Raw genomic sequence first — 24497 nt, 5'->3', positions numbered from 1 at the left:
CCCAGAAATGACCCCATTTTGGAAACTAGACCCCCAAAGGAACTAATCTAGATGTGTGGTGAGGACTTTGAACCCCCAAGTGCTTCACAGAAGTTTATAACGCAGAGCCATGAAAATAAAAAAAAAAATTATTTTCTCAAAAATGATATTTTAGCCTGCAATTTTTTATTTTACAAAGGGTAACAGGAGAAATTTGACACCAATATTTGTTGTCCAGTTTCTCCTGAGTACGGTGATACCCCATATGTGGGGGTAAACTACTGTTTGGGCACATGCCGGGGCTCGGAATTGAAGTAGTGACGTTTTGAAATGCAGACTTTGATGGAATGCTCTGCGGGCGTCACGTTGCGTTTGCAGAGCCCCTGATGTGCCTAAACAGTAGAAACCCCCCACAAGTGACCCCATTTTGGAAACTAGACCCCGAAAGGAACTTATCTAGATGTGTGGTGAGCACTTTGAACACCCAAGTGCTTCATAGAAGTTTATAATGCAGAGCCGTGAAAATAATAAATACGTTTTCTTTCCTCAAAAATAATTATTTAGCCCAGAATTTTTTATTTTCCCAAGGGTTACAGGAGAAATTGGACCCCAAAAGTTGTTGTCCAGTTTCTGCTGAGTACGCCGATACCCCATGTGTGGGGGTAAACCACTGTTTGGGCACACGTTGGGGCTCAGAAGGGAAGTAGTGACTTTTGAAATGCAGACTTTGATGGAATGGTCTGCGGGCGTCACATTGCGTTTGCAGAGCCCCTGGTGTGCCTAAACAGTAGAAACCCCCCACAAGTGACCCCATTTTAGAAACTAGACCCCCCAAGGAACTTATCTAGATATGTGGTGAGCACTTTGAACCCCCAAGTGCTTCACAGACGTTTACAACGCAGAGCCGTGAAAATAAAAAATCATTTTTCTTTCCTCAAAAATGATGTTTTAGCCAGCATTTCTTTATTTTCACAAGGGTAACAGGAGAAATTGGACCCCAGTAGTTGTTGCGCAGTTTGTCCTGGGTATGCTGGTACCCCATATGTGGGGGTAAACCACTGTTTGGGCACACGTCGGGGCTCGGAAGTGAGGGAGCACCATTTGACTTTTTGAATACAAGATTGGCTGGAATCAATGGTGGCGCCATGTTGCGTTTGGAGACCCCCTGATGTGCCTAAACAGTGGAAACCCCTCAATTCTAACTCCAACACACCCCTAAACCTTATCCCAACTGTAGCCGTAACCCTAATCACAACCCTAATTCCAATCCAAAAATCCGCGGGTAAAAGGCACTGCGTTTTACCTGCGGATTTACCGCGGATTTCCAGTGTTTTTTGTCCGGATTTCACCTGCGGATTCCTATTGAGGAACAGGTGTAAAACGCTGCGGAATCCGCACAAAGAATTGACATGCTGCGGAAAATACAACGCAGCGTTCCCGCGCGGTATTTTCCGCACCATGGGCACAGCGGATTTGGCTTTCCATATGTTTACATGGTACTGTAAACCTGATGGAACACTGCTGCGAATCCGCAGCCAAATCCGCACCGTGTGCACATAGCCTAATTCTAAAGGTATGTGCACACGCTGCGGAAAACGCTGCGGATCCGCAGCAGTTTCCCATGAGTTTACAGTTCAATGCAAACCTATGGAAAACAAAAATCGCTGTACACATGCTGCAGAAAAACTGCACGGAAACGCAGCGGTTTACATTCCGCAGCATGTCACTTCTTTCTGCGGATTCTGCAGCGGTTTTACAACTGCTCAAATAGAAAATCGCTGTTGTAAAACCGTAGTGAAATGCGCAGAAAAAACATGGTAAATCCGCCATAAATCCGCAGCGGTTTAGCACTGCGGATTTATCAAATCCGCAGCGGAAAAATCCGCAGAGGACCAGAATACGTGTGCACATACCGAAACCCTAACCCTACCTTTAGTTCTTACCCCAACCTTAGTGGAAAAAAAAAAAATTTTTATTTTTTTTATTGTCCCTACCTATGGGGGTGACAAAGGGGGGGGGGGGGTCATTTACTTTTTTTTTTTATTTTGATCACTGAGATATAACCTATCTCAGTGATCAAAATTCACTCTGGAACGAATCTGCCGGCCGGCAGATTCGGCGGGCGCACTGCACATGCGCCCGCCATTTTGGAAGATGGCGGCGCCCAGGAAAGAAGACGGACGGTCCCCGGGAGGCCAGGTAAGTATAAGGAGGGGGAGATCAGGGCACGGGGGGGCGTCGGAGCACGGGGGGGTGGATCGGAACACGGGGGAGGTGGATTGGAGCACGGAGTGGGGGATCGCTGTGCGGGCGGGTGGATCGGAGCACGGGGGGGAATCGCTGTGCGGGGGGGGATCGCTGTGCGGGGGGGGATCGGAGTGCGGGGGGGGTTTGATTGGAGCACGGGGGGAGCGGGCAGGAGGACGGGGGAGCGGAGCACAGGACCGAGGGGAGCGGACCACAGATCGGGGGGCTGGGGGGGCGATCGGAGGGGTGGTGTGGGTGCACATTAGTGTGTCCAGCCATGGCCGATGATATTGCAGCATCGGCCATGGCTGGATTGTAATATTTCACCATTTTTTTAGGTGAAATATTACAAATCGCTCTGATTGGCAGTTTTACTTTCAACAGCCAATCAGAGCGATCGTAGCCACGAGGGGGTGAAGCCACCCCCCCTGGGCTAAACTACCACTCCCCCTGTCCCTGCAGATCGGGTGAAATGGGAGTTAACCCTTTCACCCGATCTGCAGGGACGCGATCTTTCCATGACGCATATGCTGCGTCATGGGTCGGAATGGCACCGACTTTTATGACGCAGCGTATGCGTCAAAGGTCGGGAAGGGGTTAAAGTCTAGTCCAGCAATAGTGGGCTTTTCCCAACACTGTTCTAATTAATTGACAGATCTCTCCCATGTATGTACATAGGGAGGGATAGTTTCTTAGTTTTGAAGGTTGAAGATAGACTTTAGCCAAATCAAATGGTGAGAACAAAAGTAAAATTACATGGCGATTTTGACTTCAAATTGTAAGGACACCACCTTAGCCATATAGCCTGACATCACGCACAATATCAGGAGCCGTCTACAAGACCTGACAAATGTGTCCCAAATGATTTTACAGTCAGAGAACATCTATTACTTAGTTACTTGGCAGCACTGATGGCCAATCACCTATGTAAATGAACGCACACTCTTTGCTGGTAGACTATGAAGTTCTAGAGTCACGTATGGTAAAGTATATAAACTAGTAGTTGATGTTTACAGACTTGATTTAGCACACACATACTAAAGGCCTGACATGTGAAGTAACACCGAGTGTCAAGTAATCTACAGAATCCATCAGCGATCACCATCTGACCACCACCACAGGACTAGAGTGAAGACTGCTGACTCAGACGTACCTCGGTTTCCTGTTTGCCATCAGACAAGCCTTCAGCCATGCATTCTTTGTGCAGAAAATCCAATATGCTTTTATCATCATCATATTTATTCTGCTCTTCCTTGCTTTCTGAATCCGAGGTCTCTACAACCACCGTCTCTGTATCTGTGACTTCCAGGTGGACCGCTTCCTTGTGCATCCAGCTACTGCTTTCCTTCATATGCTTGACGTACTCCCTCTGCTGCCTGTGCGACATCATGGGAGTCGAATGGCTATTGGAAATGGAGGTAGACTCAACGGTGCAGTCTGCGTAGTCACGTTCTTCATGAATAGTATATCCGATGTCCATCATATCAGGCACTGAGACGCTCATCCGATTAGTGAGATGGTGCCTTTTTCTAACATCCAAAATTTTCCGTGAGCTTCTCTTGGCCCTTTTAATTGACAAGTTCTGAAGAATAGGACGAGTTTTCTGTTTTAAAGAGCCCCAAACGGATGGCTTATCCAACTCCATTGCTACCAAGCCTGATGGAAATCAGTTCCACTTGCAATATATTTTCACCTATGTAAAAAAGTAGAGAAATAGACATTTAGAAGTAAATAAATATTATCTGCAAAAAAAAGCCAAGACAAACTGAACCTTTGGAGAACCACTCCGCTCTCATTGCAAAAGTGGTGCCTGCACAGCTCTGGCCAGTTTGACCCCCTAAATGCCACGATCGATATCAATCACAGCTTTTAGAGAGCAAGGAGAGGGAACAACCTCTCCTCTTTGATAGGTGTCATTGCAGAGGCCCAATCGCTGCCATGGTGACCCAAGGTAGTCATGACTTCATCCAGGTCACCAGGCTACACGAAGCCTCTTAGACCATCAGCAGAGAGAGTGGTCTAAGGAGCCTTTTTCAGTGCAGTACTGACATATATAAGCATTGCAATGTATTACACAAGCGATCAGACTGCTGAAAGTAAAAGTCCCACAGACGAACCAAGTATAATTAAAAAAATAAAAAAGGCATCTTTTATAGGGATGAGAGAATGGCTTTGGATAACTCGTTATCCAAATAGCTACAGCGCTTACCGATTAGCTGCATCGGGAATCCGGACACCCGGAGCGCTCCCGATAATCAGCTGTTCGGCGCTGCAGTTGCATGTTTCGCTGCTGTGTGGCAGTCACAACACATGTGTGGAGAGTGTTTTGCTGTGACTGTCACACGGCCGCGACACATGCAGCTGCGGCGCCGGACAGCCGATTATTGGGAGTGCTTCAGCAAGAGCTATTCGGATAAGGAGTTATCCGAAGCTATTCGCTCATTCCTAGTCCTTTAGTGTGTGACAGCAGCCAAACATAAAAAAAGCTCTAAATCTGGTATCGCTTTAATCGCACTGACCTAAAGAACAGAAAAAAAAGTCTAAATCACTTACACCACACGAGGAAAGACGTAAAAAATAAATAAAACCATTTTTTCACTTGCTATCTTTGGGAAGCATAATGAACAAATCAACAGCAATAAGGTTGAGCTCACATTTATCCTGCGCTCTAGAGAAGAAAGAAGGGCATTTCCAGCACGTCCATCCAGTTTAAATAAAATTAATTTTTGTTGGAACATTTTAAAAACCAAATCGTAAAATTGAGAGAGACACTGCCTGACACCTTTCTGGCACACCTTGGTGCCCCCTTAGTCATAGGCACACTCTCCCTGCGCTCTACGCTTAGCGCTTACACCGGCGTTTCCGTGTAAATCTCTGAAATATGTGATTCACATGGAACCCCCAGCGGAAGATTCCCTATAATGAGGCAGATGGAGGCACTGTGGAAGCCGGCGGTATCTGTCCTTTCAGTTGTGCATAAAAGCACAATCTTCCACAGTTTTGTGCACCTCTGTAAAGGACACCAGTGAACAGAGGCCAGATGGAGTCCAGAGTAACTCTGCCATCTCATTATAGTAAATGGACTAGTTTGGCATGTCATCTGCATTATGTCATTAGGAGATTTAGATGGAAACCCCGATGTACAGTTGGGAAAATAAGTATTTGATACACTGACGATTTTGCAAGTTTTCCCACCTACAAAAAATGGAGGGGATCTAATGTTTATTGCAGGTACACTTCAACTGTGAGACAGAATCTAAAAATGAAAGCCAAAAACTCACATTGTATTTAAATTAAATTGCATGAAATAAGTATTTGACTACCTACCAACCAGCAAGCATTCTAGCTCTCACAGACTTGTTAGTTTTACTTTAAGAAGCCCTCCTACTCTGCACTTGTTACCTGTATAAAAGATCTGTCCACACACAAATAATCACAATCCAACCTCTCCACCATGGCCAAAACCAAAAAAAGCTGTCCAAGGACACCAGGGACAAAATTATTAGAAAATGAAAGAAACACAATATGACTGTCAACCTTCCTCTGTCTGGGGCTCCATGCAAGATCTTGTCTTGTGGGGCAAGGATGATCGTGAGAAACGTCAGGGATAAGCACAGAACTACACGGAAGGACCTGGTCAATGACCTGAAGAGAACTGGGATCAGTGTCTCAAACATTACTATTAGTAACACACCATAAAGTCATGGAATAAAATTCTGCAGGGCACGCAAGGTCCCCCTGCTCACACCAGTAAAAGTCCAGGCCTGTTTCAAGTTCGCAAATGTCAATCAGGATAATCCAGAGGAGTCATGAGGAAAGATCATGTGGTCAGCTGAGATCAAAATAGAGCTTTTTGACATCAACACCACACGCTGTGTTTGAAGGAAGGAGGACGAGTACAAACCCCAAGAACACCGTCCCAACCGTGAAGCAACATACTTTTAGGGGACAAGGCAATTGCACCGTATGGAAAGGAAGAAGGATGGGGTCATGTATTGTGAGATTTTGGTCAACAACCTCCTTTCCTCAGCAAGAGCACTGAAGATGGGTCGTGGCTGGGTATTCCAGCACGACAATGACCTGATACACAGAACCAGGGCAACTAAAAAGAGTGGCTTCGTTAGAAGCATTTCATGGTCTGGAGTGGCCTAGCCAGTCTCCATACCTAAACCTAAAATCTGTGGAGGGAACTTAAATTTAATGTTGCCCAGCAACAGCCCGAAAGCAGAAAGATCTGGAAAAGATCTGTATGGAGGAGTGGGCCAAAATCCCTGTGTGTAAACTTTGTCAAGATCTACAGGAAAGTCTGACCTCTAATTGTAAACAAAAGGTTTCTGCACCAAATATTAAGTTCTGTTTTCTATTGTATCAAATACTTATTCCATGCAAACTAATTATGTAATTATTATTATTCATTTTTTTTAGATTTGGTACACATCTTTCACAGTCAACGTGTACCGAAGATAAAAAAAATTACTCCACTCTTTTGTAGTTGGAAAGACTTACAAAATTTCCAGTGTATCAAATACTTTGTTTCCCCACTGTAAGTGATCTGCATCTTGCAAAAAGGATAAATATGATCCAAAATGTTCCCACTAAAAACGTCAAATCAATCCACAAAAAAGTACGGTAAGTCCCCACTCATGTCCATCTGTTAACAGAAATATAAGGGGATTCCACATTATTGGTAGCACAGACGCTCTGGAAAAGAACTATGGATCCCTGCCCACCAAAAGAAATTTGGCAAATTCTGTTCTCCCAAATCCAAATGCCCCCTCACTTCAGAGCCCCATAATGTGCCTAAAACCACATTTAGCATCCACATTTGGCATTTCTGGAGCAACAAGAGCCTCCCTAATTTATGGGTGCATGTCTTCAGAAGAGTGAACTGGGCACTACAACAGCAGATATGCAATTTTCACTCTGCAACAATCACTGCTGCGGAGTGTTTCAGGAAAATATTCATGGTGTCAAATCATCACTATGTCTGTAGATTAATTCCCAAAGGGGTATAATTTCCAAAATGGGGACACTTGAAGTTTATTCTGCTCTTCTAGCACTAAAGGGCTCTGTATATGGCTTGCACAAACTATTCTAGGAAAATCTGCCCTCCAGGCGGCAAATAGTGCTCTGTCCCTCCCGGGTCTCGCCGTGTGGCTAAGCAGTACTGTACAGCCAAATATGGGGCGTTTCTATGATCAGCACAAATCTTGTGACAAATTTTTGTGCCATTTTACCCAGTTCAAAGATGTGAAATTCTGTTATGCACCTGGGGTTCAAGGTACTCACAACATACCCATTTAAGTTCCTTCAGGGGTCTAGTTTCCAAAATGGGGTCACTAAGGGATGGGGGTGGTCCACTATTTAGGCACATCAGGGGCTCTTAAAATGAGGCATGACACCCGCAGACCATTCCATCAAAGTCTGCGTTCCAAAACGTCATTCCTTCCTTTCCAAGCCCCGACGTGTGCCCATACAGTAGCTTTCCCCCAACTCCAGAGAATTTGCGCAACAAATTGTGGGGCTGATTTTCTCCTGTTACGCTTGAGAAAATAAATTTAGAGTAAAGTAAAAATTTGAAAAATAAAAGTTAAATGTTAATTTTTCCCTTCCACACTGCATTAATTCCTGTGAAGCACCTAAACCATTTTGAATGTCGTTTCGAGCAGTTTTTAGAATGGTGTAACTTTTGGCTATTTAGTGTCATATAAGTCCCCAAAACTCACTTCAAATGTGAGGTTTTAAAAAAAAAAAAAAAAATTGTAGATTTGTTGGAAAAATGAGAAAATTGCTGATCAACTTTTAACCCTTCTAAACATCCTAACAAAAAAAAAAAATAGGTTTAAAAAAATGAGGCAGATGTAAAGTAGACATGTGGGAAATGTTTTTTGTGACATAACTCTAGTTTAAGGGCACAAGAATTAGAAGTTCCAAAATTGCTAAAGGTTTGACAATTTCAAATAATTTCATAAATGAACACAAGTCATATCGAACAAAATGTTACCACTGTCATGAAGTACAATATGTCCCGAGAACACAATCTCAGAATCAAAGGCATCCTTTGAAGGGTTCCAGAGTTCTCTGAAGTCAGAATTTTAAAATTTAGCCTGGTTAGGAAGGTGAAAACAGACTCTGGGATGAAGAGATGGTGTAACGTAAAGTGTCTAGTCGCTTGGACGCTGAAATAAAATGCTAGCTTCAGAAGACTACGCGGCAGGGAAGAGGAAGGAAAGAAGGCGAGTAGCAATGTTTATTGTATTTTGTTTTTTTCTATGCATTGAATAGCGGCATCGGCAGGGTGGAGGAGCATACACCAGGGTGGAGGAGCATACACCAGGATGAGGGAGCATATTCCTTTATATCTACTGTCTGGTACCCCTGCTGCTGCCTCCACTTGCTCTCTGCAGGAGTTGTTTTTTCTAAACCAAAACCTCAGTATTCAGGTTAACTTGCCGTGTTGGCACTGAGATAAATAAGTGGATTTGGGGTTGTAGTTTCGCCACTGTGTCTCTAAAAGGTTTGCCATCATGGGTATAGGACAACACCTTCTGCACTGCATCTTTTTCGTGAGCTTGTCTTTTTAGGTGGGTTTTGGTCAAAAACACAACATATTCCTATTATGCCCCAGGAGTTACTAAAACTGAACATTTTAATGGCGTAAAATTAGTAATGGCATATCAAATCTGAAAACCTTAAAACATGAGAAAATGAGTAAATTCACAAAAATAAGAGAACTTTCCAGCCCCCTATCTGACCACCATCTCCTCACCTTCTCTTCCTCATCCTTCTCACCCGCCCCCCACGTCCAGCCAGTACCACATCCTCGCAGAAACCTTGCACACCTAGACATTCACAGACTCCCAGACTCTTCTACCCCTGTCCTCCATATCTTCACTCCACGACACGGACAGCCATAGACTCAGTCGCCCCCCTCATGCATGGCAAAGTGCGACAAATCAATAGGCAACCCTGGCATATCAATCTCACCAAATAACTCCAACAAGCATACAGGGTCGCTGAGCGGCGTTGGAAAAAACAACACGCCTGTCAGACGACTTCACCGCTTTCAAACAAGCTACACTTGCCTTCAAACTAGCCCTCACTTCTGCTAAACAGACCTATTTCACTAACCTTGTATCTTCACTATCCTACAACCCAAAACTGTTCAGCACATTTAACTCTCTCCTCCGCCCCCCACTGCCACCTCCAACTCCCCTCATCTCTTCTGAGGACTTTGTCACCTACTTGAAAAACAAGATCGACCAAACAAGGCAAATCTTTACTGTTCCACCACCCCAACGACTCCATATGCCAGACCTCTGCCCTTCCCCAATAACTTCCCTCTCCAACATCACTGAAGGAGAACTTACTCGCCTCCTTTCCAAATCACACCTCACCACCTGTGCACTTGACCCCATCCCTTCCCACCTGCTCCCCAACCTCACTAACACGCTCATTCCAGCCCTAACCCATCTCTTCAACCTTTCGCTATCTTCTGGTACTTTTCCCTCTGCCTTTAAACATGCCACCATCCTCAAAAAAGCTAATCTTGACCCAATGGCTATGCCCAGCTATCGCCCCATATCACTGCTCCCGCTTGCTTCCAAACTCCTTGAGCAGTATGTCCATGGTCAACTTTCCTCCCACCTCTCATCCAACTCTCTTCTTGAAACCTCCAATCTGGCTTCCACCCCCACCACTCCACCAAAACTGCTCTGACCAAAATTACTAATGACTTACTCACAGCCAAGCTAACGGACAGTTCTCATCCTCCTTCTCCACCTGTCCTCTGCTTTCGACACAGTCGACCACTGCCTACAGATTCTTTCTTCCCTCGGCATCAAAGGCCTTGATCTGTCCTGGATTGCCTCTACTTTTTTACCCTTCGCCATGACAGCACCCACTGGAGAGATAGGGATCCGCCCCAAGGAACAGGAAACCTACAGAGATAAAAGGGGGCGGTCCCCCTCTCCTCCTCAGTTTAGGTTTCCTGTTCCCAGGGGACAGGATCGCTGGATTCTCCAGGAAAATCTACAGGATCATACCTGGGCCACAAGCATCCGCCTGTGCGGTCTCTGCGGGAACGGCAGGGGATGCGGTCCTGAAGCAGCGTCGGGGGAGACTCCGTTAGACGGCTTCCCCCTCGTCTGTCCGGCATGTGGGATGGCTGGGTTCATGGGGGCCGCCCGAATCCCGGTGCGATGCTGCGGGAGTGCGGCCGAAGGAGGCGCCGGACGCGGACCGGCTTATTAGAGGTCCGCGATTCGTGGCTCTGCAGCAGCGGCAGCCGGCACACCGCTCCCAGACGCAGGCCGGAATAATGGCTGCCGCACATGCGGGGAGCGGTGGAAGATTCCCCTTACTGACCCGGAGGTGTTGGAGTACTTCCGGGTCACTCACACAGCGGTGAGGGAAAGTGCGGTTTCGTGCAGGCGCAGTACACCACTGTGTGAAGAAAGAAAAAAAAAACAAAGAACGGATCTTGGCATATAAAAGGGGGATGGTTGCAAACGCACAGGCGATGCAACATGTCGTCCCCAGGCAAGTCAGTGGACCCAGCAGGTGAGCCAGCCAGCAGGAGGTCCTCGGATGCCAGCCGCAGAAGCGAAGCCACAGATTCCAGATCCATGAAGACGCTTCAACAACCTGATCCGGTACCGTACAGCTTCACTGGGTGAGTGTTAAAACCCCTCTGCCTATAAAGCTGACACTCTTTTCCACAATATCTTCTTCACCCAGGCCAAAAGGAGACAAAAGTCTAAGCACAAACAGTGTGCATTATGTGACGAGCCTCTCCCAGATGCCCACCCCAAAAAACTCTGCAACTAGTGTATCACCGAAACAATGCAGGGTCCATCTATGTCGGTTACAGATATATGGGCCATAATTAGGGAAGAGTTACAGGCCATTACACAAGCCAGTGCACCCCCTAAAAAATCCAGTAAAGAGAAGGCAGCTCTGAGTCCGATGAGGAAGGCGTCATCCACTCAGACTCCTCACATTCATCATCCTCTTCCTCAGCACAATCTGACATTGGTGGTCGGGCCTGTTTCCCCCTTGATGGGGTTGACAACCTAGTAAAGTCCATCAGGAATACAATAGGTTGTGAGGATACAAAAGACGACCAAACTGCACAAGACATCATGTTTGCAGGGTTGGCAGAGAGGAAGAGAAGATCCTTTCCAGTAATTCTGGCTGTCAAGGCACTAATAAGGAGGGAGTGGGAAAAGCAGGACCAGAGGGGTTTTCTCCCATCAGCCTCCAAAAGGAAGTACCCCTTTAGTGACGAGGAATTAAATATATGGACCAAAATTCCTAAAGTGGACGCAGCTGTGGCCTCCACTTCCAAACAGTCAGCCTTACCAGTCGAGGATGCAGGCCTACTTTCTGATCCTCTAGATCAGGGGTCCCCAACTCCAGTCCTCAAGGCCCACCAACATGTCATGTTTTCAGGATTTCCTTAGTCTTGCCCAGGTAATAATTGCATCACCTGTGCAATGCAAAGGAAATCCTGAAAACATGACCTGTTGGTGGGCCTTGAGGACTGGAGTTGGGGACCCCTGCTCTAGATCGGAAAGCGGAGTCGTCACTGAAAAGGTCATGGGAAGCTTCCATGGGCATATTTAAGCCAACGATTACCAGCACGTGCACAGCTAGATCCATGCTTGTTTGGATCGATCAGTTAGATCAACAGATCGAACAGGGGATCTCCAGACAAAAATTACGGGATGCTATACCACTAATTAGAGGAGCAGCAGCATTCATGGCCGATGCGTCAGCTGACTCTACGCCTTGCAGCGAGGTCAGCAGGCCTAGTAAATAATGCCAGACGTGCGTTGTGGATGAAGAGTTGGAAGGGGGATACACATTCGAAAGCTAAGATCTGTGGTATCCCGTGTGAGAGTGAGTTTCTGTTCGGGAAAGCTTTAGATGAGATCCTCAGTAAAGCAAAAGAGAGGAAAAAAGCCTTCCCTGACCCCTCAATTCCTTTCTATAGGAAGACCTTTAGGAGGAGACCGTTCGGGAAAAGAACACAAAATGAAAGATCGTAGCGGGCCACAAGAGAGGGAAAACAGAGCGGCACTATGTTTAAAGGCCCCCCCTTCCGTAGAGACTACAAATATTAAAGTTCCAGTTACCCCAGTAGGGGGCAGGTTCAAATTTTTCTTTCCCCAATGGCAAAAGATTAGGTCAAATTCCTGGGTTCTGAATATTATTAAAGAAGGAATGAAAATAGAATTCCTCCAAATTCCCCATGATTCTTTTGTTTTAACAGCCCTTTCCTCACCAATTCAACAAAGGGCCCTTGAACTGGAAATCCAAAGTCTCATAGTTAAAAATGTCTTAGTGTGCCGAAGGGACAAGAGGGTAGAGGGTTCTACTCTCCGTTATTTTTAATCCCTAAACCCGATGGTTCCTTTAGAACAATTATAAATCTTAAAAAACTCAATACGTTTATTAAAAATGATACGTTTAAAATGGAATCTATTAGATCTGCCATTAAACTCCTTTATCTAAATTGTAAAATGGGCGGCATTGATTTAAAAGATGCCTACTACCATCTCCCTATTCATAGCAGATATCAAAAATACTTAAGAGTGGCGGTAACTCTTGAGGGGGGAGATTCATCATTTCCAGTACATGGCCTTGCCCTTTGGTCTCTCCACAGCTCCAAGGATTTTCACCAAAGTTATGTTAGAAGTGATGGCCTACCTCCGCCAAAAAGACACCTTAATCATCCCCTATTTGGATGATTTTTTAGTTGTTGGAAATTCGTCCCTTCAGTGTGCTGAGCGGTTAGCTGACACTGTCTCATCCCTAAAAGACCTGGGCTGGATCATCAACTCCGAAAAGTCCAGACTCATCCCACTTTCTCTCCAGACATTCCTAGGTTTCAATCTAGACTCCACAAAACAAAAATGTCTACTCCCACAAGTAAAGATATCACTAATAGAGGAGAAGGTAGCGGCGGCCATTCACAAACCCCAAATGTCCTTGAGGGCAGGAATGTCCTTACTAGGATCCCTTTCCTCCTGTACTCCAGCCGTTCAGTGGGCACAACTTCATACCCGAACACTGCAACACCAGATACTTCGGGAACAGAGGAAATTTTTAGGGCACCTCGAATCAAAAATAACATTATCAGGAAAAGTATTATCTTCCTTGTTGTGGTGGTTAGATAGCAAAAACTTAACGGAAGGTGTCCCTTGGGTGATAACACCATCCCATACGGTAACCACTGATGCTAGTCCCCACGGGTGGGGCGCACACATGGGGGATAAATTCTGCCAGGGAATATGGAATAAGAAGGAGATTTTATATTCATCAAATTTGAAAGAATTGAATGCAGTAAACTATGCACTGCGTCAATTTCTCCCACAGCTACGAGGAAACCACGTCAGAGTCTGTTCAGACAACACTACGACGGTGGCGTATTTAAACAAACAAGGCGGCACACGATCAGACGCTCTAATGTCTTCCGCAAAGAATACCTTAACCCTGGCCGAAAATCATCTATTGTTCCTCTCTGCGGTCCACATCAAAGGAGAGAACAATCAACAAGCAGACTTTCTAAGTCAACACACTCTACATCAAGGAGAATGGTGTCTAAATCCTCACATATTCCCCAAGTAACATTATTATGGGGCAGACCCCAGATAGACCTGTTTGCTACGAAAGAGAACAGACAGGTTCAGAAATTTGCATCTCGGTTCCGTGCAGACCACCCGGACATTCTAGATGCTCTTCAAACACCCTGGCAATTCAAGCTGGCATATGCCTTCCCTCCGATAATTCTGCTTCCACAAGTAATACGGAAGATCAGGGAAGAACAGGCCAGGATAATATTGATAGCACCATTCTGGCCCAAAAGACCATGGTTCTTGTGCCTGCAGTCAATGTCGGTGACAGATCCATGGGTCCTTCCCTCAATCCCAGACCTTCTCTCTCAGGGACCTTTCTTCCACCCCCAAGTGGACAGCCTCCACTTGACGGCCTGGAATTTGAAAGGCAGATATTAAATTCCAGGGGGTTTTCAAAAGGCCTCATTGATACTCTCCTGCTTAGCAGGAAACCATCTACAACAAAAATTTATACCAAAATATGGAAAAAGTTTCTTCAGTTCCATACAGGTTCAAACCCCTCTGAAGTTCCAATAAAAATCTATCCTAGAGTTTCTACAGAAAGGGAAAGAGCTACAGGTCCTTCTCAAAAAATTAGCATATAGTGTTAAATTTCATTATTTACCATAATGTAATGATTACAATTAAACTTTCATATATTATAGATTCATTATCCACCAACTGAAATTTGTCAGGTCTTTTATTGTTTTAATACTGATGATTTTGGCATACAACTCCTGATAACCCAAAAAACCTGTCTCAATAAATTAGCATATTTCACCCATCCAATCAAATAAAAGTGTTTTTTAATAACAAACAAAAAAACCAACAAATAATAATGTTCAGTTATGCACTCAATACTTGGTCGGGAATCCTTTGGCAGAAATGACTGCTTCAATGCGGCGTGGCATGGAGGCAATCAGCCTGTGACACTGCTGAGATGTTATGGAGGCCCAGGATGCTTCAATAGCGGCCTTAAGCTCATCCAGAGTGTTGGGTCTTGCGTCTCTCAACTTTCTCTTCACAATATCCCACAGATTCTCTATGGGGTTCAGGTCAGGAGAGTTGGCAGGCCAATTGAGCACAGTAATACCATGGTCAGTAAACCATTTACCAGTGGTTTTGGCACTGTGAGCAGGTGCCAGGTCGTGCTGAAAAATGAAATCTTCATCTCTATAAAGAATTTCAGCCGATGGAAGCATGAAGTGCTCCAAAATCTCCTGATAGCTAGCTGCATTGACCCTGCCCTTGATGAAACACAGTGGACCAACACCAGCAGCTGACATGGCACCCCACACCATCACTGACTGTGGGTACTTGACACTGGACTTCAGGCATTTTGCCATTTCCTTCTCCCCAGTCTTCCTCCAGACTCTGGCACCTTGATTTCCGAATGACATGCAAAATTTGCTTATATCAGAAAAAAGTACTTGGGACCACTTAGCAACAGTCCAGTGCTGCTTCTCTGTAGCCCAGGTCAGGCGCCTCTGCCGCTGTTTATGGTTCAAAAGTGGCTTTACCTGGGGAATGCGGCACCTGTAGCCCATTTCCTGCACACGCCTGTGCACGGTGGCTCTGGATGTTTCCACACCAGACTCAGTCCACTGCTTCCTCAGGTTCCCCAAGGTCTGGAATCGGTCCTTCTCCACAATCTTCCTCAGGGTCCGGTCTCCTCTTCTCGTTGTACAGCGTTTTCTGCCACATTGTTTCCAGACTTACCATTGAGGTGCCTTGATACAGCACTCTGGGAACAGCCTATTTGTTGAGAAATTTCTTTCTGGGTCTTACCCTCTTGCTTGAGGGTGTCAATGATGGCCTTCTTGACATCTGTCAGGTCGCTAGTCTTACCCATGATGGGGGTTTTGAGTAATGAACCAGGCAGGGAGTTTATAAAAGCCTCAGGTATATTTTGCATGTGTTTAGAGTTAATTAGTTGATTCAGAAGATTAGGGTAATAGGTCGTTTAGAGAACCTTTTCTTGATATGCTAATTTATTGAGACAGGTTTTTTGGGTTATCAGGAGTTGTATGCCAAAATCATCAGTATTAAAACAATAAAAGACCTGACAAATTTCAGTTGGTGGATAATGAATCTATAATATATGAAAGTTTAATTGTAATCATTACATTATGGTAAATAATGAAATTTAACACTATATGCTAATTTTTTGAGAAGGACCTGTAGGTCTGTCAGTTAACACACTAAAAGTTCAGGTGTCCAATCTGGGAGCCCTCTATGGCCATAATATTGCTGGTAATAAATGGGTATCCCAATTCATCACGGCTTGTGAACGGGTTACTCCTGTCCACATACCTAGAATAGCTCCTTGGGACTTAAACCTAGTTCTAGACTCTCTAACGGAACCTCCATTTGAGCCTATAGACACAATATCCCTGAAACACTTATCACTAAAGACAGCCTTCTTAGTAGCCTTAACATCGGCTAGAAGAGTCAGCGACATTCAGGCCTTGTCGATAGATCAACCTTACCTTCTCACATTTCATGACAGACTAGTTTTAAAACCAGAACCCTTATACCTTCCTAAGGTAGCAGGGAAATTCCACAGGTCACAAGAAATTCACCTTCCTACTTTCTTTAAAGACCCCTCTACTCCTGAAGAACAAAAATTTCACACTCTAGATGTCAGGAGAGTAGTTTTGCAATATATTGAGAAAACTAGTAGTTGGAGGCAGAGTAGGGCTCTGTTCATATCCTTCCAGGGCAAAAAGAAAGGGTATGGAGTCACAAGAGCAACATTATCCAGGTGGATAAGGGACGCTATCCGGTTGGCCTACTCCATGAAAAATGAAGAACCTCCGGAGGGCATCAAAGCACATTCCACTAGAGCCATGGCTTCCTCCTGGGCCGAAAAAGGGAACGTTCCAATTGAGGACATATGTAAGGCCGCTACATGGTTGGTTCCTTCCACTTTCTATAATCACTACAGGCTTAATCTTTCATCAGACTCTGACCTACACTTTGGCAGGACTATCCTCAGCACGGTGGTCCCCCCCTAGGTGTTGGTCTCTGGAAATCTCTCCAGTGGGTGCTGTCATGGCGAAGGGTAAATAACCGGATTACTTACGGTAATGCTCTTTTAGTGAGTCCATGACAGCACCCAGTCACATCCCTCCCTAATAAATAAAAGCCAATGTAATTACTTCTATGAAGTTTTAACCAGATAATATGCTGCAAATATTTGACTAACACTGGCGGTCCTCCGGGTACTCTGAAATTAAACTGAGGAGAGGGGGACCTCCCCCTTTTATCTCTCTGTAGGTTTCCTGTTCCTTGGGGCGGATCCCTATCTCTCCAGTGGGTGCTGTCATGGACTCATGAAAACAGCATTACCGTAAGTAATCCGGTTATTTCCATCTATACCCTTGGCCTAGGACAACTCAACAACCTATCTGCGGACAACACTCAGATCTACCTCTCTGGCTCAGATGTCGCCTCTCTTCTGTCCAGAATCCTGGAGTGTGTCAGCCATATCCTCCTTCTACTCTCGCTTCCTAAAACTCAATGTAGACAAAACCGGACTCCTCATCTTTCCCCCATCTCGCATATCCCCCCCTACCTGATCCATCTATTATGGTAAACGGCATCATGCTCTCTCCCGCACCTGAAATCCGCTGCCTCGGGGTAACTCTTGATACTGCCCTGTCCTTCAAACCGCACGTCCAAACTCTTGCCACCTCCTGTCGCTTCCAACTCAAAAATATTGCCAGAATCCGTCCCTTCCTTAGCCCACAATCTACTAAAACTCTTGTGCATGCCCTCATCTCCAGCCTTGATTACTGCAACACCCTCCTCTGTGGCATCCCAGCTAACTCCCTTGCACCACTCCAGTCTGTCCTCAACTCTGCTGCTCGGCTAATCCACCTCTCTCCTCGCTACTCCCCTGCTTCACCCCTCTGCAAATCCCTCCACTGGCTCCCAATTCCCCAACGAATCCAGATCAAACTACTAACACCAACATTCTTATCATGTCACTCTCCGCAAGGAGAAACCATACTTCTGGGATCCCGGTCAGACGCCTCTCAATCAGCCAAACCAGATCTCCACTTTGCACTGACGAGGGGCAGTACCCCGAAACACAGTGTCTGCAAATTGAGATTCTGGGTTGGCTATTATCCTAAGTCATGTGACAAGGCTTGTTAAAGAGTCGACATTGACTGTTAGGATTGCTACTTCCAATAGGTGGCACTAGAGTTCTAGTCCTCTTCCTCTCTGAAGAGAATATGCATAATTTCCCAGAGAAGCATTGCGGCTTTAAGTCTCCTCACCTCGACATGCTTATCATGTCACTCTCCGCAAGGAGAAACGATACTTCTTGGAACATTGATCTACAAAGCCATCCACAACCTGTCCCCTCCCTATATCTCTGAGCTAATCTCCCACTATCTTCCCTCACATAATCTTCCATCCTCTCAAGACCTCCTACTCTCCTCCACACTTATTCGTTCCTCACACAACTGCCTCCAAGATTTCTCCCGAATATCCCCCATCCTCTGGAATTCCACGCCTCAACACGTCCAATTATCCACCACTCTCGGATCCTTCAGACGGAACCGGAAAACCCATCTCTTCAGGAAAGCCTACAGCCTACAATAACCATTCTGCCGCCTCACCAACCACCCGAGCTGCTGCACCACCATCAGAGCTGCAGCACACAGACCTCCTGTCTCTTCCCCATTATCCCGAAGAATGTAAGTCCGCCAGGACAGGGTCCTCTCCCCTCTGTACCAGTCAGTCATTGTAAATTTGCTTACGGTTAAGGATATCTATAACCCTGTATGTAACCCCTTTTCACATGTACAGCACCAAGGAATTAATGGTGCTATATAAATAAATAACAACTTTGGAATGCTTAAAGCCAAGCAGACATCACTGGTAAAAGGCTACTTTACGTCATATGTTCCAGCCACACACCTGGTATCCAAGCAAGCCGCACTATAGTGTGAGCCGTCAAATAATACTCATAAAAGGGGATCACCAGGGGAATGTCAATCAGATTCTCAAAAAAAAAAAAAAATGAATATATATAGAATACCATTTCCACCTCTCAGGAACAAACATTAAATACTGTATGACTTTCAAACAAGCTTCCATTAGCAGAGAGTAGGTGTGAGGCATGAAACGTACGAGGCCGCTGTGGGTGGCTGCTTTGTTATATGGTAGACAAATAAAAATAAGCTCAAATTCAGTAGATGCTGAACGCTGCTGAATGTGGGCAGACAAAAGAAACCTCTAGCTAAGCAAATGGAAACCACCGCTTCTTCATAATTACCTTCATTACATTATTTACTGCTCATGTTTAGAGAAAACAAAAATGGATAAGAGACAGCAATGTACCCGACACTTACTGCACAATGGAACATTTTACAGGCTTTAGTCACAGTAACAACACTAAGAACAGAGACCGCAATGTCCAGACACCACACAAATAGTGATTCTAATGCCCTGATGGTGGGGCGCACACACAGAGACCATGTTCTTCCTAAACATCGCACCGGCTATATGTTGTCCGAATAAACAGTACAAATAATAGCTGCATGGTAACAGACAATATAAAGGAACTAGTCATTTCCGCAAACACTTAGACCTAAAACATAAGGGGGTACATAACGTTCTTAAGCCGTGCGACCGCAGTGCTGGAAGCCCAGCTACCGGGACGAAATTAACTATTAATGGGCGTATCAGTGCAGCGACAACTTTCAGTCAATGTGCTGGGACGTGCATACGGATTGGTGACTGGAGCCTCTCCGGCACGCCTCCATGACTGAAAGCAAGTGGCTGCCTGATCATACTTTATTCTATCATCTATCCTTTCAGCGCAGCGGGCGGGCAAAATTGGAACACCATCGTTCTGCAGACTAACCGCATATATGTGCAGGGTAATAGCAGTTCAGGACACGACTTTTCATAAATTGAAACGGTCAGGTAAAAAGTACGGTGTATGCAATAATTGACCTAGTGCCTCCTAATGCACTATGGATCCATAGTATTGCCATCTAAGGTATACTCAGTACTATTGACTTTTCCAAGTATCCTGATGATCTTAAACCTCTTTTGGGGTCTACTATTGGGTACATCTTGTACTTATTGTGGTTATTCATACTCTTATGTTCCTTTTGACATACTCTTATGCGCATTTTTATTGTACGTTAGGATTGACTGCACATTAATTTCCTCTAATAGTGGCTATAAAGGATCTTGTATATCGCTTCCTTTTTGAGTATCATCTCAGTCACTCTTAGTTTACTCAAGCATTCATAAGTATTTTATTATGCCGATTTGATGGTCCCTATTCTGGTACAGCATTTTTTGGGGAGTTTATTTATTTGTCATTTTTTCTGTCATCTATATTGCCACATCTACATATGTATTCTTTTGCTCATTGAGCCAGTTTTAGGTGCACGCACATAGCGGGCAAAATTAGGGGTTTCTCTTCTACTGTATGTGCTATATTGACACAATGTACGTAGAGTGGTTATGATATTTTATAATTTATGGGCAGGTAGAGTTGATTTGACCTTGCAGGTGGCGGTAATCAACTCTACCTGCCCATAAATTGTAGGTTTAGCCCAGAGTGACATGTTTGTCCAAAGTTGTAGGCTGGTGGCCCAAGAGTGGCATGTACAGTAGAGTAGGACCCATCAGGGGGAGATCACCTTGCCGTGGTTGATGGGCACACATGAATTGGCCAATTTATGCGCTAAGAATCTTCATTTTATCTATAACTAAGTTTTAAGAAAAAAAAATTTTTGAAAAAAATCTTTATGAAAAAATATTTTTGAGTGGTATGATTCATATCAAACATTTGTCTGTTTTCACATGGCCTAGATTCATGTACATGTGCTGCTATGTATGTATGTATGTATGTATATATATATATATATATATATATATATATATATATATATATATGTATATGTATGTATGCATGCATGCATATATATATAATATATATATATATATACACATTTTGCTATGGCCAGGTTGCTTTATGATGAATAGAGCTACATGATTTTCTTGTGATGGTGTATCGGTCTTGGGGGGCTCACCCCATTAGGGGGTATGCATTATTCTGTTTTTAAATTTTTTTTAAGCTGTTTGGTGTGTTTTTTGACTCGAATAAAATGGTTATCTTTATTTATTTTGGCGATCCCTGCTTCTAGTATGTTTATTTCTTTTTTCAATGCAGTCCTTTCTGACATACTCCGGATTGATTCCAGTTTTTGCATTGTAGTGATGGTGCCCTCCACCCCCTTGGTTCTTCAAGATAGTACCATAAACCACGCAATATAAAGCCCAGATAAGTAACAGCACCCGGTCTGTACGTCACTACAGTAACAAGACGCGTTACATGTCCGGGAGGACGGAAAGTCTTACTAGGAACACCAAAGCCAATAAAAAATAGGAACGGCCAGGCCCTGTGACAAGCATATTCAGGGTCTAAGAAAGATACAGAAAGGAGTCCTCTGTACAGGCTTTTTGGATTCAGAAAGGGGGGGGGGGGAGGAAGAGTAAAAACGTGATCTGAAGAAATATATTTGGAGATTTTAAAGAGAAGTTGTGACAGGACAATTCAGAAAACATCACGTTTTAAAAAAGGGAGTCAGACATGACATTAGATGACTAACATCATTTGCACCATCCGGAAGTTATGCAGCACGCGACCGGACTCGAGTGACATTATTATACAAGTAGGTTTTACATAGCTGAAAAATGACTCAAGCAGCATCACAGATGGATACAACAAATGATGCAACCAGTAAAGAGTAAGGTAATCCACGTGAGATACTTTAAGAAAAATAATTATTGCTACAATATCCAGAAGACACTTCTTATCACACAGAATATGAAAATGGAAAAGAGCATTTGTAGCCTTCCATCTTCATATCAATCAGCTCTTTAAGACGCCTTTAATATCAGGACTGACCATGCTACTAAAATAAATGATGGAACGAGGTCTATCCCACAGGTTGCAGCAGAGGTGGTGGGGGCTCTGGTACGCATCAGGTGAGCGCACGGTCTGCTTTCACAGATCATTTATTCTGCAGTCTGTGAAATGTACAGTGATACATTGAGGCTGTAGAAGCCAAGTGTCAAATGTTTAAGAACCCAATTGCAAAAATATATGAAAGAAAAAAGCCCTTAAAGGAGGTCTATAAGGTCTATATCCTTTAAAAAGGTTCAATACAGACAAAACAAATACATTACAATATGCCTGCTGATCGGCCTGAAGAGAGGCGGAATCACTTTCAATGCAGTTACGTTCGGCTCTGCAGCAGGCATGGCATGGTGTGCAATTTGCCTCAAATGCTCTTATATTTTTGTTTTCTTAATGTGAAAAGTATGGAGTCTTAAACTGGAAAGTAAATAGAGAATATAAAAAAAAAAAAAAAAAAAAAAAAGGTAGTACATTCTCCTACAACCCAAATGTAGCCGGTATGCAGAGTACTCATTTATAGCACAGGCACACTGATTACTTTTATTATACAGATCCATGCTTTATAATACTCGTTTTATTGCTGAGGAGCACAATGTGAGACAAGAGCCATCTGTTGATCCTATATAATATTAGTACACAGGATCTTAATTTTAAAAGTAAACGTGAAAGTAAAGCAGACTTCACGGGGAATTTGTGAAAAAAAAAAAAAAAAAGACAAAACTCCACTCCGGTTTTGTTGCTGACTTTTCGTCTTGTGTGCCCCATCACCTGACAAGCATCACGGTCTCCTCCCCACATTCCTAATGCTCTCCTCAAATTCTGCAATGTGTTGAAACAGGATAATGCCTTCATAGCATTAACTGGCAAGGGGAAAACATTTCCAGACGGTCACTGAAGACTGGTATTAGAGGAGATCTGTCACCCCTGGGACGGATATGGCTTATACATATGAGCATGCAGGCAATAGAAATGTGACCTCCAGCATGCGATAAGGTGCTCTCCCCACCTCCTCCCTATGTACACATGGTTCCTATTATTTATTATTTATTTATATAGCACCATTAAGTCCATGGTGCTGTACATGAGAAAGGGGTTACATACAGAGTTATAGCTATCGTTTACAGTAAACAAATTTACAGTGACAGACTGATACAGAGGGGAGAGGACCCTGTCCTTGCGGGCTTACATTCTATAGCGATGATTATGCAGGGAGGAAGTAGAGGGCACCTCATCGTCGAGCACGTCTGTGGTTGCAGTGACTGGCGCCTGCGCAGAACATCCCCGAATACAGTGCCCATAGAAGGGAGGAAAGGGTATGTATTGTAGAGGGAGCGCAGGGCGCAGGCGCGGGATTCCGGTGCCAGGACTGACATGCATTGGAGGGGGTAGTATTATAATAAAGACAGGAGGCAGGGATTTCTTCCAGGCACTGCACACTCCGGAGCCTGGAAGAAGTCATTAGCATAAGGAAAGATATAAGATTCCTCAACAACAAGATCGCTAATATGAGGCCTACAGGTAGGATTAGTTTAACATTTCTATTACCTGTATGCCCATATTACTAGGTCACATACGTCCCGGGGATGGGGGGGGGACAGATTCCCTTTATACATCCAGCCAGATGAAGAATGCGAGGAGGAGTGTTGAAGCCCATATTCACCTTCAATGCCACTTTCAGGCCAGGGTCACAGGGCCATTGATGCTCTTGTGTCAATCGGGCCTATTATAGTGAACTTGCTCTGAGCATTTGGAAATTGTTCCAGAAAATGAAGTACTTCCTGAAAACTACTGTAATTTCACATTTTTGTTACAGATATGCTAGCGATATGTCCTTTGCGCATATTGTTACACAAAAAAAAAAAAAAACAGAAAAAAGCAAAGTGGCCATCATTTCACACAACTCGAAAAATGGGTCAGACAAAACTGTTGTCACCTCTCCAAAATTTGTTTCAAGTATGTGATGCTCGTTCAAACTCACTTGTGGCAAGTAACAGATGTGGGTAATGTGAAAATCACACTTGAAGCTAGAAAACAAAAATAAAAAAGGGAGAAATTGAATAATTGCATTGTGTGTCTGTGTGCCACAATAATCATGGAGGACAGAAAGAGCAGAAGAGGACTGGCTGAGGACTTGAGAACCAAAACTGTTGAATATCAACAATCTCAAGGTTCCTTGTGTCTAAAGTGTTTTATCAAGTTATAAGTTCTCAGTACATACAGGAATATACCTGGATTGATTACACCTCTGCCTTTGGCCCCACTGATGTCAGTTTGTCACGTACATGTTCTATCCGTGGTTTTCACAGACAGAACACACCCATTAGTCTCTGGGGCTGTTCAGTTATCCGCTTTTTTCTTTTGAGGACCTGTGAACCTGCAGAAACCAAGGACACATCGGGGGTTTTTTTTTCGAAATCAGAGATGAATAGTGACAGTACATGTATCAGTGAAAAAAAAAAATGACAGCACATGGATGGCGTCCATGTGATGTCGGATTAATATTATAATGATTGGAGAAGCTTTGCAATTTATTTAACCATAAGGAAAAAAAATCATTAATAGTAAAAAAAAAAGTGAGACACTGATTAAACAGATCTAAAAACCCTGACACCGGTATATATTGTGACAGAACACTGATGTCTGATTGGAGGCCTAGGCGGCACAGTTCTGGTGATTTTTCTAGAACAAAGTTT

At 44.2% G+C, this 24497-nt stretch overlaps 1 protein-coding gene across 6 annotated transcripts in view; it reads right to left on the bottom strand.

Moving 5' to 3' along the window:
* MCTP2 (multiple C2 and transmembrane domain containing 2) overlaps nt 1-24497 on the bottom strand; it is a 243705-nt gene that overhangs the window by 159336 nt on the left and 59872 nt on the right. For 5 of the 6 annotated variants that reach the window (XM_069766271.1, XM_069766275.1, XM_069766270.1 and 2 more), the window contains exon 2: nt 3380-3919. In XM_069766271.1, the coding sequence (XP_069622372.1) occupies nt 3380-3871 (492 nt within the window). In that variant the 5' untranslated portion in view covers nt 3872-3919. Of the gene's footprint in view, nt 1-3379; nt 3920-24032; nt 24075-24497 lie in introns of those variants that run through there. The other variant, XM_069766273.1, reaches the window with a different exon arrangement.

The sequence above is a fragment of the Ranitomeya imitator genome, chromosome 4 (genome assembly GCF_032444005.1).
Source record: "Ranitomeya imitator isolate aRanImi1 chromosome 4, aRanImi1.pri, whole genome shotgun sequence".
Lineage (NCBI taxonomy): Eukaryota > Metazoa > Chordata > Amphibia > Anura > Dendrobatidae > Ranitomeya > Ranitomeya imitator.
The sequence above is the reverse complement of the archived record's forward strand: the minus strand, read 5'-3'. Positions and strand labels throughout refer to the sequence as shown.